Below are 16,040 nucleotides of genomic sequence, written 5' to 3'. Positions count from 1 at the left end.
CAGAGCAACTAGAAGGCACGTGGCCTGACTATACTACAGAGCCGACGTAGGGCCAGATCGTAGCTGGGACACCAGCTACTCGTCGTCGTCGATGTCTACGAAGAACCCTCCATTAGGGTCATTAGCAACCTCTGCAACATTTATTAAGCAAACATGAGTACGAAGGTACTCAGCAAGACTTTAGGAGAACTAACTACTCATGCGAGGTATCAAAAGGTATTGTGGGGTTTCATGCGGAAAGCCAGCATTGGACTCGTGGTTAGACAACTTGCAATTTTAAATAATTTTGACAACTTGATTTCTCGCACACGAGTCCACTAACACCACAACAATACACTATCGTGGAATCATTCCGTCTCCGTACGGAAATGCCGTCCACGACACTCACGCTTATCTTGACAATTTTATGAGTAGCCATTGAGGTTATCTATGAACAACATATGTCTCCAAGTAGTCCATATCCGCGGACGCGGCTATTCGAATAGATCATAACCCTGCAGGGGTGTACTTCGTCACACACGCTCCCGCCACTTATCGCCATGTGCACGTCATGCACCTCGGCAACCTTCAAGCGGAAGCCCAGCGAGGGAGTCGGCCACGACCGTTAACCACGCTAGTACCTAGTCCAGGTTTATCGCCTATCTGAGAGTAACCCGTACGGAAGTCCGGCCGAGGTTTCCGCCACGGCCTCAAACGATGTGCGCAGGGTTCCCAAGCCCACCATCCGGGTGCCACTTGGTACACCGTGCCACTGCCTACCGCATCACGGTCCACCTCTCAGGTCAGCACCATGCACGGCCTCCAGCATTACTATAAACACCAGAAACTACTTGCAACTCCTGGACCGAGTACTACGCGATTAATAGGACGAGCGGGGTCATATTTCAGGGCCCAGCATGTGGTAGTATCTAGTCTTGGATTACATACACGGAACTCAAGTCCTAAGGACGGTTCCAATGAAACAACCCGCCATGTACTCCTACACAGCCTTTCACCGGTACCTTTACCAAATCAAGTTTAACACACGACCTTTGCTTACCGAACACATTCCACATTTCTGTTCATCTCCCAGATGACAGACCATACACAACTCTAAGCATAGCATGCATAGCAGGATAAGGCACATCATAGCTCAAGCATCTACCAGGTATGCTAGGTTGCAAGGTTCGGCTATTTACTGTGACAAGGTTAAGTCATGCAAAGGAAGTGGGTCCAACTATCGTGGCAAAAGCAGTTGTAGCATTTGATCCTAATGCATTAAATAGGTGCAGGAGCAAGAACATAGGTGTTATCGGGATGATCAAAAGAGGGTGCTTGCCTTGTTGCTCAGAGGAGGAACGATATCCGTCGGACGGATATTCGGTGGAATCCGGGGGTGCGGAGCCTACCGAAATGAACGGCAACATTCAATAACAATCATATGCAATCAAAATGATGCATGAGCATGGCATGAGAATGCAAAGTGATAAGTTATTATAATCAAGATGTTTTAAGTTTAGAGTTGATTTGAATCACATTCGAATAGCAATTCAAACGGGTATTCCCGGATACCGGTTTAATTGATTCGACCTGATGCTCAGATCAACCTAATGTTAACATGCATGAAATGTCATGTTATGGTACTGATTTACATCTAGGGCAGTGTGTGATCATTGCATTTATAATGAAATTTGGATATTTTTGCAAATTCCATTTATAAAGTGATTAAAAGAATTGAATTATTCCTTATTTCACAATTTAGGGTTCTGTAACTTTTTCAAACATAGTTGAAAATAGCATAATCAGAATCCTTGAATTTTTCTGATACTTTTTCATATATAAATTATTTTCATTGGAGTTACAGATTAATTTCTATGATTTTTGCAATTTTTAGCAATTTCCTGAATTATTTTTATACTGGAAATTCCATTTATTGCATCAGGCTGACGTCAGCAGGTCAGCCGACCTGTGCAGGTCAAACCTGACAGGGGGGCCCCACTGGTCAGCCTCTCTGGGCTAATCCCGCGCTGACCAGCCCCTAATTGGGGTTTGACCAGGCGTGGGGCCCTCTGTCAGCGACTCAGAGGAGGGCGATTAGGCCCTAATGGCCGGCCACGTCGACGGCCACCGGAGGGTGGTCGCCGGCGACCAAACCCGCGGCGGAGGGTTCGCCGGAGGCGACCTAGACGGCGCTGCACAGCACCAAATCGCACGCGGTTGGCAGCTAAAGCAAGCTCGCGAAGCGGCCGATCTGGCATGACCAACTGGGGAGGCTAGGGTCGCCGGAAGAGGCGTCGGCGACGAGCCGGAGCGGCGGCCGAAGCTCGGGCGTCGTCGGGGGCTTCGAATCAGGGGGATCCACGCTTAGTTCTTAGCTGCTACGGCATCTACGCGTCGTCCTGGAGCTTCTGGTGCTCACGGGAGGACGAGCTGGACATCGGAGGGCTACCGGCGACGAGCGGTAGCGGCGGTGCTCGTCGGGCTCCGGTGAAACTAGGGCTAGAGAAGGGGATCGACGGGGAAAGCTTAGGGGAAACCACCGCATGCTCACAGGGAGTGCAGAGAAGAGCTCAGACGGCTCGGGGAAGGCCTGGGGGCGACGAATCGACGGGAGATGTCCGGCGGCCGGAGGAAGAAGACGACGGCGTTGCGGGCGTTGCAGGGCTCGAGGGGACTTCGGCTTCTGCAGAGACGACCAGGGCGACGAGGCGGATCTAATGGCGTGCTCGGGGAGGGGTTCCTATGGCCAGGGCAACGGCCAGCTCGAGCTCGAGCTCGGCTCTAATGGCGGCAGCAGGGAGAAGGAGGGGATCCGGGCGGAGGAGGAGAACCGAGGCGAGGAATGGATAGGGGAGGCTCTGGGGAGCTTATCCCCGCCGTCGCCAGCGCGAACCGGCGGCCAGGCAGGCACGCAGGTGCGTGGCCGCGCCGGAGGAGGCGGCGGCCACCTCCTGCTGCCTACTGGCGCGGGGAAGGGGACGAGCGGCGAGATGGGCTGGGCCTGGCGTGGGCGTCAGGTAAGTCTTTCTCTATTTTCTCCTTTTCTGTTTTTTCTGTTTTGCTATTTATTTCAGCTCCAAAACAAAAAGTAAAAACTAATTTTGACCTCCTGAATATTTGTTACAATGTCCCCACTCATTTCCAAGACTTTCAACATTTTTGGAAAATTATAGCTTCTGTTTTCAAATTTTTAGATTTGAAACCAGTGGCTTTTGCATTTATTTAAAATGCTTGAGGTGTCAAGAAAATAGTTTTCTCCAATGCTCATTTGCTTTCATGATTTATCAGAAAGTTTGAACATTTCTTGAGGCCATTTTGGGTTCATTGATTTTGAACTAGTTTGAAATTTCCTTTAATTGAAATGGTGGCTAGGGTTTTGAGTTTTTCCTTTGCCACTTTGTTGTTTTTGTCGAAACTTCTTAGATGCAAATGCAAAGAAGACATGAGCACAATGCTATCTAGCTTAAGGTTTAGGGATGTGACAGTCGAGCCGTTTGTCGATGCCGTGGAGGAACTGAGTGGTGAGATCCACTTCAGTGACCGGGTAGTCGGTGTCGGCGAGGCCGGCGGTGAGGAGCTTCATGCGGCGAGTATATTCGGCGACAGAAAGGTCACTTTGTTTAAGATTGCGTTACAGCCGATTCAGAGTCATGTACCTGGCGGCGCGATTGGCGAGGAAATAGTCGCGGATGCGCCCCCAGAGATCGAAGGTGGTGGTGGCACCCACGACGTGATCGATGAGGGGATCAGCCAGGGTAGAGTAGATCCACAGAACGAGGTGGGCGTCGAGTTCACGGAGGTGGGCATCAACGTTGGGGGGAGGGGTTGTTCGATGAATTGGGAAACGCCATAGCGGAGAAGAACGGGGAGGAAGAAGGACTTCCACTTGTGATAGTTGTGATCGTCGGGGTTGAGCTGGAATTTTATGTGGTTCTGGATGTTGTCATGGAAGATGGGGTGGCGTGGTTGAGGAACAACGGGTGGAGGAGAGGGGGCAACGGAGATAGGTGCGGTGGTGGAGAAAAGAGGGGCAAACGTGGATGGGGGAGAGGGTGTACCGAAGACAAAGGGGGAGGAGGCGGCGGTGGCGGCAAGGCTGGACGCCGCGGTGGTGTCGACGACCGTCGTCGAGGAAGAGGAGGTGTGGCCGGAGCCAGTGGCCGGCGCGGAAGGGAGATCAAAGTAAGAGATTGTATTCCTTCACACTGAATTAACATGTACAAGGGTGTTACATATATAGCAGAGATGGAGAGAGTGGAGCCGGTCCAGATCCTACTTACAAGGATGACTAAGACTAAGTGCTATGACTAAGTATACGTGAACGTTAACAAAATTTGCTTCATCTTATTCTCCAGACATTCCATGCTCACGCATAGGCTATTTTTGGCCAATGTATCTCTAGGCTCCAGGACTTAAAAATAATGTAAGGTCTCATGTTTCACTATTCTTCCCATCACCCTTCGTCTAACCTTTCCCGTATGATAATCAATCACCTCATAATTTACTTATCTTCTGAACCAATTTCACTTTAATTTACTTACCAAACTTCTTCTCAAAATATAAGATAAATCACGAGAAGGATTTGATAAACGTTTATTTAAGCAATCCCATTAATATGAGCAGGTCAATCACAAGCTAACATAATACTCTCTCCGTCCCCAGGGACGGAGCTAGGCTAATGCAAGGGCCAACATTTTCTACAAAACAAATTCAGTAAGCTGTTACAGACAAGAGAAATGTAAAAAAGAACGTTCAGTGCCACTTGGGCCTATATTGGGATGGTTAATGCTACTGGCTTCATTGTGGAGCCTTTAACGTGGCTGATTTGACGAAGCCGAGGAGTCCAACCACCACGCCTCAAGGTTTCAATTCATGATTCCGCTAATTCAATTGCTGTTGCGCCGCATCAAGGTGCATCGCCGCGCTGCATGCTCGCATCAGACATTTATTAAAGCAACAAACACATCATCTCATCTCCACGACGCCGCCGATCATTCTCATGCGCGCTTGTTAATTTGCGGGCGCCTGCAACGACGTGCCCAACTATCTCATCGTCTGATTATTTTTTGCCTGTCTCAAAGTGTTTAATCTTTATTTCTCTGGTTATTACTTAAGAAAAGAATTTCGCAAAAAAAAACTTAAGAAGAGAGGATTGTCTTCATTCCCTAATTTATTTTGATTAATCTATTGTTGTATCCAGTCAACTTTGGGTGATGTTTACATTGTCTCGCTATAAAACTTGTGAAGAAGTGCAAGAGAAAGAATGCATATATGTTTTATATTGTTGTGAAGAAAAAAATTTCTTTACGTCGCATACCCATGTCGGAAATCCTGGCTCCGCCACTGTCCGTCCCCAAATTCCTGTCTTAGGTTTGTTTATATATGAATGTATATATTCATTCCTAGACAAACCTAAGACAAGAATTTTGGGACGGAGGGAGTAGAATATTTATATCTCATTGCAATGCACGGCATTATCCTATAGAATTAAAAGGAATGCCAGAGGAGCTCAAATAAACCTTCTGAACAGGAAAAAATAAAACCTGTTCGGTACAATCTCTCAATAAATAATCGATGGTAGAACAAAAAAATTGTGGCATGGCAACATAGAGCTACACCTGATTCCTACTAGAGAGAAGGGGGGGAGGACTTTCAGCTTTACCTACAGCTAATTCTAATTCTACGTTACAGAATAAATGACAACAATATTTCCCCGAAAGAAAGGCACCCATGCTCTCATCGATCACCCCCCCGCCCCCACCCATTCAGCAGCATTCAGTTGTCATCATACTTTTTAGTCTTGACAGCCTGACAAACATCTAATCTTTTCTATTATATATGCAACAACCCGATAAACTGTGGGATATCATAGATGCAAGTGCAAGTGCAACTACTGCTCAATTACTAGAAGTTCAGAAGGCGTCTGCGAAATATTGATGTTCTCCATCACATGGCTGTTGGTACTGGAAGGGATCTGCAGGGATGCGGTGTTCCTTCCACTATTACAACTTGTAGCTGATCCTTATAAAGTTTCTAGGTGCGCGAGATTTCATTTCCCTCTCTTGTATTTCCTTTCTTTCTCTGTTATGCTTTAATTAGTTCTTGATTGGTATTGTGCAAAGAAGCTGTGCACCTGAACAAGATCCCAGATATCAGTGGCATTACCCATTGCATGCAGCACCTTATATGCTTAGAAGAGAACCTCCTTTCCATTGGGCCTTGGCAGTGGACTAGGCTGAGGGTTCGCCATCGGAAAATGCATGGGGTTCGTTGAGACAGCAAAGGAACCAGGATTGGAGGCTAAACCAAACGGTTGAGGGGCGAAATTAGGTGTTACTCCCTGGATTGTTAGTGGCGTCAGTCGAAAGGTTGATGATTCAAATGGCCTAGCACTGTTTGGTTCACTGGCAATGAAAAGAATTAAATTATCTTAGCATCTCTAGCAAATGATATTGGAAGCGGTTTATTAGGTACTAACAGAACAATAAATAACAGGAAGCTACTCACCCAATAGTATTTCTTCCTTTCACATATGGTTCACTCTTGGAGGTTGTTTTGTCCCTGAAACCGTATCCATTATCCTGCCATACAACAGTGATATCAGTGTATCGTTGTTTATAAGGCGGTAAGGCGACCTAAGGGAAGCACCAACCGCCCTGATGCCCAAGAACCTAAAGCAGGCATAATTATAAGGCGCTGCCAGGCGCCTTGCCGCCTAACCGTTGCCTAAGCATCCAAGGCGGGACGCCTCATAAACAAATACTCCCTCCGTCCAGAATTACTTGTCTCAGAAATGAATATAAATGGATGTATCTAGAACTAAAATACTCCTAGATACATCCATCTCTCGGACAAGTATTTCCGGACGGAGGGAGTATTATGTATGCCAATCTCGGGATCTTTTACAGAGGGGGGATGCCATGCAGGAGACAGGCTTACATGGACTTTAATCCCCGCAAACGCATGTATGGAACCATGTTTGTTGTAGTGACTTGAATTCCGGATAAATGGATGGTCCAACAACTCGCTTGCAGTCGGCCTCTCTGCTGGATTTCTCTTGAAACAGCATTGTAGAAAATCTTTTGCCTCTTGGGATAAATTCTCAGGAATTGGTGGGTCTTTATGCAAAACCTTAAACATTGCAGCAGGCTGTAGTAGAGAAAACGTTCCTTAGAATAACGTTTTAGAATACAAAGTTATGATGTTCATACCCAGATTACCAAGTTACAGATTCCAATAAACTAATAACATCATTTATGTTAAATTCTGTAACTATTTACGTCATCTGGTGCTACTCCTGTAAAATGAATGTTATACTACCACAGAAACACAGGCCCTGTAGCCCCATTTTTGCTTGTTACAGACCCAAAATGAGAGTATGAGAAGTAAAGCTCCAAGCTTTTGAAACTCACAATTTGTGTAACATAGACCTTTGAGAATATCATGCGTTTATTTGCATGAAAATTCCGCAAAATCATTGAGCAATCACATGGTTGCATCTATATCGCATAGACATGTAAGAAGGGTTATTATACACATAATGACCATGTGTGTGAAACTAACGCGAAAAATCTATACTTTCAAACCAATATTTTCGTTCGGGTGAAGTTCTTCCATTTTAATTAATTTTATCCTTGGCAAAAGAAAATGATTTTATGCATACTAGGCAATGTCATGAAATGCATGTTAGTAAGCTTACTGTAAAGCTAAACGCTCCAAGTTATTACCCCTTCAAGGTCACTCCAAGGAGGTTTTCCATCGAACATCTCAATGATGGTGCAACCAAGACTCCAGATATCAACAGCAAGATCATAGCCTACATCTTTAGCTAGTGTAGCCTGAACCATCTGCAGAAGAAGAAACAAACCAAAATGCAGTAAGAATCAGCTGAATTCGTGTAGCCTCAAGCATGCCAATTAACTTGAATCTGCTGCATAAGAGTTGCTAAATACTTTATCAGTATTGTTCATAACATGATAATTTAATTTCCATAAGGGACCAAATAACTTGCATTCTGCACTAGAGAAATGCAGTGCTAGAGAAAAAGAAAAAACTAGCGAAATGCAGTGCTATTGAGGTTGTTTTAGCCTTCCAGGTCACATATCGGCCGTGTCCTTTTGCTAGGGAAACCATCTTGTGGCGAGATAAATATAGCACAAATTACTGCTAAGGTTGTTGCTTTAACTGATTTCAGGCAAAGAAATAGCAACTAATCCCATCTACTTAAGAATAGTTCGCATTTCTTTTGTTACATAACCGAGTTTGGAGCTCTAGTAGCCCATGTAAGATGTAATAGTCATATGCTTTGGATAGTGTGCTTTTACTTTGCAACGTCATTACATATTGCAGGTCTTCAAGCAGGAAAGTGAGCTTGACGAACCACGACAGTATAAGGTTACAGAAAAACATTGTGTGCAAGTACTATCTAGGCATACCTCTGGGGCCATCCAATACGGTGTTCCCTTCAGTGAAAGATTTGGGGCTGCAGTACTTAACTGGTAAAACAGAGAAGTGTCAACAAGGCATAATGAGAGGATACTTAGGAAATGTTTCCAACTATTTAGCAGAGTGAGCTTTCAAAAATTTGTGGAGTGGTCCTTCTCTTAACAAAGTTATTGTGAATGATACAATTCGCACAACAAAAGATGACAACATACCAATAATTGTGCAAACAAAAAACACAATTAAATTAATAGCATCTTTAGTTTTACTTGTTCGACTCAAAAACAAGCTCATACATCTGCAATTATTGGTTCCGTTGAAAAGGCAGTGCGCCTGCCAGTTTCCCAAAAATAAATTAACCAATAGTGCCACACAAAATGTGATACAAAATGCTACAAAACACAATTCTATTTGTTTTAGTGATCAATAACATACAGAAGATGAGAGATATGCACTTATTTCACACACAAAGAAGAGATATGCACTTAACTACTTTTAAGTATTGTAAAGATAGACGAATTTGGATTAATATTTAGATGGTTCCTCAGTTGGTATTCAACTAATATTTTGCCAATGCGCCTTTTGAAAAGTTAAAATGGATAGACATAGCACAATACCATGTGAAAAAACTGCTATCCAAGGATATACTCACATGCTTGGCCATTCCAAAGTCGGCCAATTTCACTACACCGTTGATATCAACTAGCAGATTTGCTCCTTTGATATCCCTGCAAGAGTAAATTCACTTTTTTACATACATGCCATAAAGTGATATTAAATGCAGGAGTGCATATCAACAAAAAATAATCAGGAAATTGGTCATAAAGACTTGGCAGAATGAAAATAATCATCTGAGTCCTCCACCAATGTAAATACATCTAGAGCAAGTACAAAAGTGAACGAACATTCACAGAACCGTTCAACCAATGGCTGCATGCATCGTCCAGATGCAGAGGCCTGGGGTCATCCTCCTTTTGAAAAGAAAAAAACACAACTGTTCAACCGGCCATTCTATACCACATGGTACATTTCAGATGGCAAAACGAACTAAAGCATTGAAGTCTATCTCCAACACATGGCTGAACATAGTGATCATAGATGATGATGATCGTCTTAAACACCTTCTACCAGGTTCCAGCTGTATCTACAGACATCTAACACTGAATAAAGCTCGCGAATACAAAAACGAAGATTTGAGATGATAATTTCTCCATCTTCGGTCCTATATATCCAAATACATGGAGCAGTGGCAAGAAAGATAGAGCTGGTGATGAGCTGTGTAGAGCAAGACAACCAAGAGTCCCTTACAAGAATTTACAAAAATAGATTACATATTACTCCCTCTGTATCAAAATATATGACGTTTTTTGATACAAAGGGAGTATAAAAAAACATCTTATATTTTGATACAGAGCGAGTACAGACTAGTAACTAAACTCAGCCAGAACACAGTAACATAAACAGAAAACGGAAAGTCGTGCGTGATGGTTGCTGCATGAAAATCTAAAAGAGCAGAAGGATAAGGATACAGAAAATCACATGCAGCGGTGAGAAGCAAATCATGAGTTCACATAACAGCTGATCTAGCAATAAAAAAGGTATAAACAAGTATATGTATGAGCGCACACCTATGCATAATCTTTTGGCCATGCAAAAAAGCTAGGCCTCTAAGAATATGTCGGGTGAAGTTACGGACAACTGATTCTGTTATTGCTCCATAATGTTGTTTGACATACTTATTAATCGAACCCGGGTGTACATATTCCAGGTAAATGTAGAAACGATCTTCAATCTGCAAGGTCCTCAAAGAAATAAGATGTCGTTACGGTAATAAAAGGAAATACTTAGCTCACGATACAATGTGGAACTTACAGTGTCACTGCCATAATACTGAACTATGTTTTCATGTTTAAATTGACTTAGGAACTTTATTTCCTGAAATACAAGAATGTTGATCAGCAAACACAGCTTGTAACTTGCATATAAATCAATATCAAGGATAAAAGGCAAATACTAAATTGTAAGAATAAAGATCAATTCTCGGAAAGCTGCTACACTTCAGTGTTCTACTCCCTCTGTACCTAAATAATTGTAGTTGGGGAGAACTAGTCATTTAGGTACAAAGGGAGTAGATACTAAGTGTTAAGCTTCATGCAGTAGCCAACGCAACAAAAAGTCCGAACTGATGGAAAGGGCTAGGCAATCCACATATACAATTCAACAGCCCCACTCACGTGTGACGCGGAAAGTCAACACGTGGAGAGACTCGGAGGTATGGCTCAAGAGGCCTATACGTGAACAAAGGGGAGCAGCATCAATTTTTTAGATAAACTGCGAAAGCCAGGACTTGAACTCAAGACCTTGGATACCCTGTTAAGCTTCATGCACTAGCCAACGAAACGAAAAGTCCGAACTCAAGACCTTAGGCTCTGATACCATGTTAAGCTTCATGCACTAGCCAACGCAACCAAAAGCCCAAACTGATGGAAATGACTAGTGCAATCCACATATACTGTAACACTAGGTTCATCTGTGGTGAAGATCATAAGTATTTTAATGAGCACATGGCATACTACTGTCATAGGTAATTGTTGGAAGAAGCACAATAAACTGAAGCGGCTAGAACTTGTTTATCGGAATAAGAAACTCAACAGGAATGATAACATATGAAATACTCCAAAAGAACGAATGGAACTGATTGAAAAGAGTCAAATTTCCTGTTTCTGCAACAAAAAACAGCATGCACTTTCTTCAGATAATAAGTCAAATTTGATAACCTGCTCTAGTTGCTTCAAAGACTCGACAGATTTAGCATCGTCTGGAATTATGTTGACCTCTTTCATAGCACAAAGAGCTCCAGTGTTCCTAGAAGCAAATGGCAGTACACCAACATTCAGAACTCAACGAAGTAATAGTCACAATGATATGGTGAATGCACTTCCATACCTGTTGGTAGCTTCATATACACAGCCAAATGTACCACTACCTAGAAGTTTTCCTTTTTGCCACTGACAAGCCACCGAGGGCATTTCAACTTTTGGAGCAGGCTGGTTGCTGAAAGATGTTTGCATTGGGCTTATAGCACTAGGAGGAAGTGGTAATGGATGGAGACTAACACTTCCATTGACTTCAGTACGTGAAATTTGGTTTTCTGGAAATAACTTTGGGTGCGGCGATGGAGGGGCACTGGTATTCCTTGGCATAAGAATAGGACTTCTGAATGTACTAGAGTAAGGAGATGGCTCTGAAGCCCCTATAAGTTTTTCAGGCGAAGTCCGAGGAGATGAAGCTCCCAGAAAATCAATAGTGTGGATCGATGGAGCTGACCATGCTTGAGGAGCATAAGAAGATGCCACAGTAGATGAGACGTCAGCATTGCTCAATCTTCGAGGGCTGCCTACGGGACTGGAAAATCCACTTGTTGGAGCACTTTTAGTGGGAATGTTCAAACGGAAGTTCCCTGTTTCAGCTGAACTCTTATCCTGGAACTTGTCATGGAGTGCTTTTCGGTGGTGACTAGAGGCAGGCCGCCTTGTACCATTTGAGCCGAAATCATTATGTTCAGGGAACTTTTGCACAGTCTGACCTGTCACCCTGTAACCACATGATTATTAGGAACCAGGAAATGATGCAAGGAGCAATGCAAGTTTAGAAACTTTAGATACATCTGTTATTCAGTGACATACACAGCCTCTTTGAAAAGTAGAACTTGTCCCTTTAAATACAATATGAGCATAGTGTAAGAACTAAGAACGGAGCAACCTTATTTAAGTGATTATTAAGTCCAAGGAGACAAGGCAATGCAACTGATTTGCTAGTAACAGCAGCAAATTCTACCACCATTTTATTCTTTAGTCAGATGTCATAGTGTAAGAACGGAGCTAAATTATTGATAAGAAATGCAATGATGCCATCTCCCAACCAGACACATTCTAGTTCAGACAATATTGTGACTTCTGAACCCATGTCCCTGCATTTCCCTAAATACAAGCAGTGGCCAGACAGTCATAGCAAGCTTTCGACTATTAGCTACTTCTATCTCCAGATGGTTGGAATCCCAGGTATCTTTCACCTCAATGTAAATCCTGAAGAGATTCATCTCTATATTACAATGGCTGGATGGCGTAATAAAAAAAAAAGTATAATTCATTGCAATCCTTGTAGCTTCCTACACATGTCAATCCCATTAACAGGTCTCAAATTGTTTACGTGATAAAAGATCACAAATTCTCCCATCGTTTCCTCAGCGATCACGTTCAATCACACAACGGCGCACAATTCTGAGCAGTCGGCGTCTTCGACGATAGGGAAAATAAGATATCGCAAGTTGCAACGATTTTTATTAATTTATGAATCAACATTACCTCGGTATTTGCAACGACGTCCTCTCGTTCCCGCCTTCCGCGACCCCCGCCGGCTCCGACGTCTCCAGCTCCGCGGGGGGCTTCGGTGACGGTGACGGCAACGGCAGCGGGTGCAACACAGGGGACGACGCGGACCTCGGAGGCGGAGCTACCACCCCCTCCGCGGCGTTGGACGACCTCGAGATCGGGGGACCGAACCCGACGGCATCGGATGCGGAGGCGCGGCCCCTGGCGTGCGGCGGCGGGGAGGAGGAGGCGACGTCGATGCCGAGGTCGGCGAGCAGCGCGTCGATGTCGTAGACGTGGCGCAGCTTCCGCTGCCGCGTGAGCTGGCGCGGCTGGCGGTGTGGCCGCGCGAGGAGGAGGTCCCCGGCGTCGTCGGAGCCCGCGCGTCTCGGCTGTGAGCGCGAGGTGGACGCACGCGAGGGGGAGACCGGGGCAGATGAGGAGGAGGAGGAGGCGGTGGTGGCGGAGAGGTGGAAGGCGGACTTGGAGCGCTTCCACCACGACGGCATCACGGGGGCTCGCGACGAGAGGCTGGCCGTGGAAGTGGGGTTAATGGCATCGGAGGCGGAGAGGAGGTGGACGGAGACGACGACGACGACGACGACCTCCTCCCAAAAGAATCAACTATTTTTTTCGGGTGGTCATTTTGGGTGGTGTGTCGTTGTGATGTGCGGCGTTTTAGGGAGGGAAAAGAATGCAACGCACGCGGCATCCAGGAAGAAGATTGTCTGTCCAGTCAACTCGCGTCAGGAACCCGGCCACTGTTTATTTCCATTTTTGCCACTGATGATCCAGAGAAGAGCTGCTTTAGAAAAAAACTAGTTAAATGCTCGTTGTTGTTGCCAGGGGACAAAACATGGATATGCTAGACATTAATGATAACTCCCATAAAAGACATGTCATACATCCAATTTACTCGCACTAAATATTCGTGTCATTCTTTCTGTATATCCTTTCCGCAACAACCAAGTACCCACTCCTTCCCAGTCATATCCCAACCTAAAAGATGTATCACGACAAAAATATAAAAAATAATATAAATTAAGATCTTCGTTGTACTAAATCATTTAAAACCTGCAAGGAAAACAACAACAAAAAGTGATGAAAATGAAGCAAACAATAAGATTCATAATTTGATCCTACAATTTACATGATACATGAAATCAATGTTATAATCAAATTATAATGTGCCGTGAGTCAAAACAAAAATGTATAAGAAACTAGGGCAATTACATTAGTCTGTAGAGCATCCTAAGCTACCACACCACCAACCCTCCTGGTCAATAGTGAATGCGAGACATCTCTTCATGTCACATCCAATGCATACCATTCAAAATATAATCCTCATGCTCCGAATATTTTCATGCCGAGGCATCAGATTTGGAGCTCCAAGGTGGGGAAGATGTTGCTTTGGCCACCATTGTCACTTTTGTCCCAGCGACCAGATGAAGCAGATCAACAAAGGGAATAAAAGTTTACAAGAGGTCATATCAAATTCAGAATCAATCATATATATTTTCATTCCTTTCATTGCACAGAGGCAAAGATATGAGTATCACTTGAGAATACATCTGAAAAATAAAAGCATCAACATATAGAATAGATGACTTGTAAAAAGGTCAACTTTGAGACACAACAAAACATGTAGAAATGATGAAAAGAGAACCAGGGACAAATCCTACAACCAGGATAAAAACTATTTGAATAAAATAGTACAGTTACTTTCTTTAAATGACAATCTTTTTTGTGTTGCATCAGAACCTCACAAGCTAGATCATAATTAATATTTTTGTATAGGTAGCTGCATAATTTAAAGATCAAGTGATTGCCATTTCCAAAAACACAAATAAAGAATAAGAAGTTGAAGCTTTCATGGGAATATCATACTTCTACTTAAACTTATCTACAACATATCTCCCTCAGCTTGCGACGGCTTGAAAAACACCATGGAGGCATGGATCATGGGCATCATGGGTCCCCAACTACTTTGTTCTGTCACTATCGAGCAGCTCAAAAGCAAATAAGGCACTTCCTGCCGGGTGACCTCCGTGACGCACTGCTCCATATACTATCCATGTCATCATTGCGGTGCATCTTACACTGGTTTAAACAAGCGGTTTTAGAGTTCAGTCAAATGGACAAAGTGCTTTCCATCCCCGGTTTGAATACATAGAACATGCAATGCCCTAGTATGAGATAATTCAAAAAGTCTTTCAACATGTGAATCAAAAAAAATATTGCATATAACCTCATTCAAAACAGGTCCCCTTGACTGCCCTTTAGATTTATGATAGATGCTTGGGGGCTTGTCATAATATGCATGGATTTTGACATACCATGTGGTTGGCAGGAGAAGATTGAATCACTCATTTGCGTTTCATTCGTGCACCCTCAAGATGTCACGGCGACCTCAACCTGGGGCCTCCACACACCGTAGGCGACGACTCATCAATCGACGATATAGCAATTTTATGAAAATGTCACAATACAGGAGGCTCAACATTTGCATAATGTATCAATTTATCATACGGGGTCCAAGTTTGGTACCTAAGAGTTCTTTTGACAAAGCATATCAATATCACCCCTATGTGAATCCGTAAACGTGCAAATGAGTGCCAATACGATCATTACTGCGGTTATAATCTCACATTCTTAACTAATAGCTAAATATGTAACAGTTAGAAACCAAAGTTCAGACAAAACCCATAATGATCTATGACTGCAGTTTGAGTTTAGTGAAACTAAACTGGAATAACTAAAGTACTGGGAGGGAAGGAGACTCGCTGCATTGTCATTTCATTTTATATGATGTAAGTTCTTCCCTCAAGTATGCCCGTGTTGTAAAGCGAAGGGCGTTGCATTCCAAAATCTCACAATACAGGAGGCTCAACATTTGCATATTGTATCAGTTTATCATAAGGAATCCAACTTTGGTACCTAGGAGTTCTTTTGACAAAGCATATCAATATCACCCCTTATGTGAATCCGTAAACGTGCAAATGAGTGCCAATACCATCATTCCTGCAGTTATAATGTCACATTCTTAACTAATAGCTAAATTAACAGTTAGAAACCGAAGTTCAGACAAAACCCATAATGATCTATGACTGCAGTTTGAGTTTAGTGAAACTAAACTGGAATAACTAAAACATAGGGAGGGAAGGAGACTCACTGCATTGTAATTTCATTTTATATGGTGTAAGTTCTTCCCTCAAGTATGCATGTGTTGTAAAGAGAAGGGCATTGTAT

General features: G+C 43.6%; 1 protein-coding gene across 1 annotated transcript; it reads right to left on the bottom strand.

The window, feature by feature from the left end:
* Window positions 1-5,488: 5,488 nt before the first annotated feature.
* LOC123426318 (mitogen-activated protein kinase kinase kinase 5-like) lies at window positions 5,489-13,489 on the bottom strand. Its single transcript, XM_045110129.1, has 11 exons — window positions 12,786-13,489; window positions 11,368-12,015; window positions 11,199-11,286; window positions 10,294-10,356; window positions 10,050-10,213; window positions 9,074-9,149; window positions 8,415-8,474; window positions 7,707-7,826; window positions 6,919-7,128; window positions 6,487-6,560; window positions 5,489-6,383 (listed from the first exon to the last, which is right to left on the bottom strand). Exons 1-11 carry the CDS (start codon window positions 13,298-13,300, stop codon window positions 6,170-6,172), a joined length of 2,232 nt encoding a protein of 743 aa, XP_044966064.1. The 5' UTR covers window positions 13,301-13,489; the 3' UTR covers window positions 5,489-6,169.
* Window positions 13,490-16,040: the final 2,551 nt, after the last annotated feature.

Source organism: Hordeum vulgare, chromosome 2H (genome assembly GCF_904849725.1).
Source record: "Hordeum vulgare subsp. vulgare chromosome 2H, MorexV3_pseudomolecules_assembly, whole genome shotgun sequence".
NCBI classification, from domain to species: Eukaryota; Viridiplantae; Streptophyta; class Magnoliopsida; order Poales; family Poaceae; genus Hordeum; species Hordeum vulgare.
Note: the sequence above shows the minus strand (reverse complement) of the source record. Positions and strands in the feature narration are given on the sequence as shown.

Excerpts from the sequence above, each read along its gene's own strand:
- LOC123426318 (XM_045110129.1), bottom strand. The coding sequence starts at position 13,300 with ATGCCGTCGTGGTGGAAGCGCTCCAAGTCCGCCTTCCACCTCTCCGCC. Across the intron at positions 8,475-9,073 it reads ACTTTGGAATGGCCAAGCAT|TTAAGTACTGCAGCCCCAAA; the intron begins GTGAGTATATCC and ends CTGTTTTACCAG. Across the intron at positions 7,827-8,414 it reads CGTATTGGATGGCCCCAGAG|ATGGTTCAGGCTACACTAGC; the intron begins GTATGCCTAGAT and ends CTTCTTCTGCAG.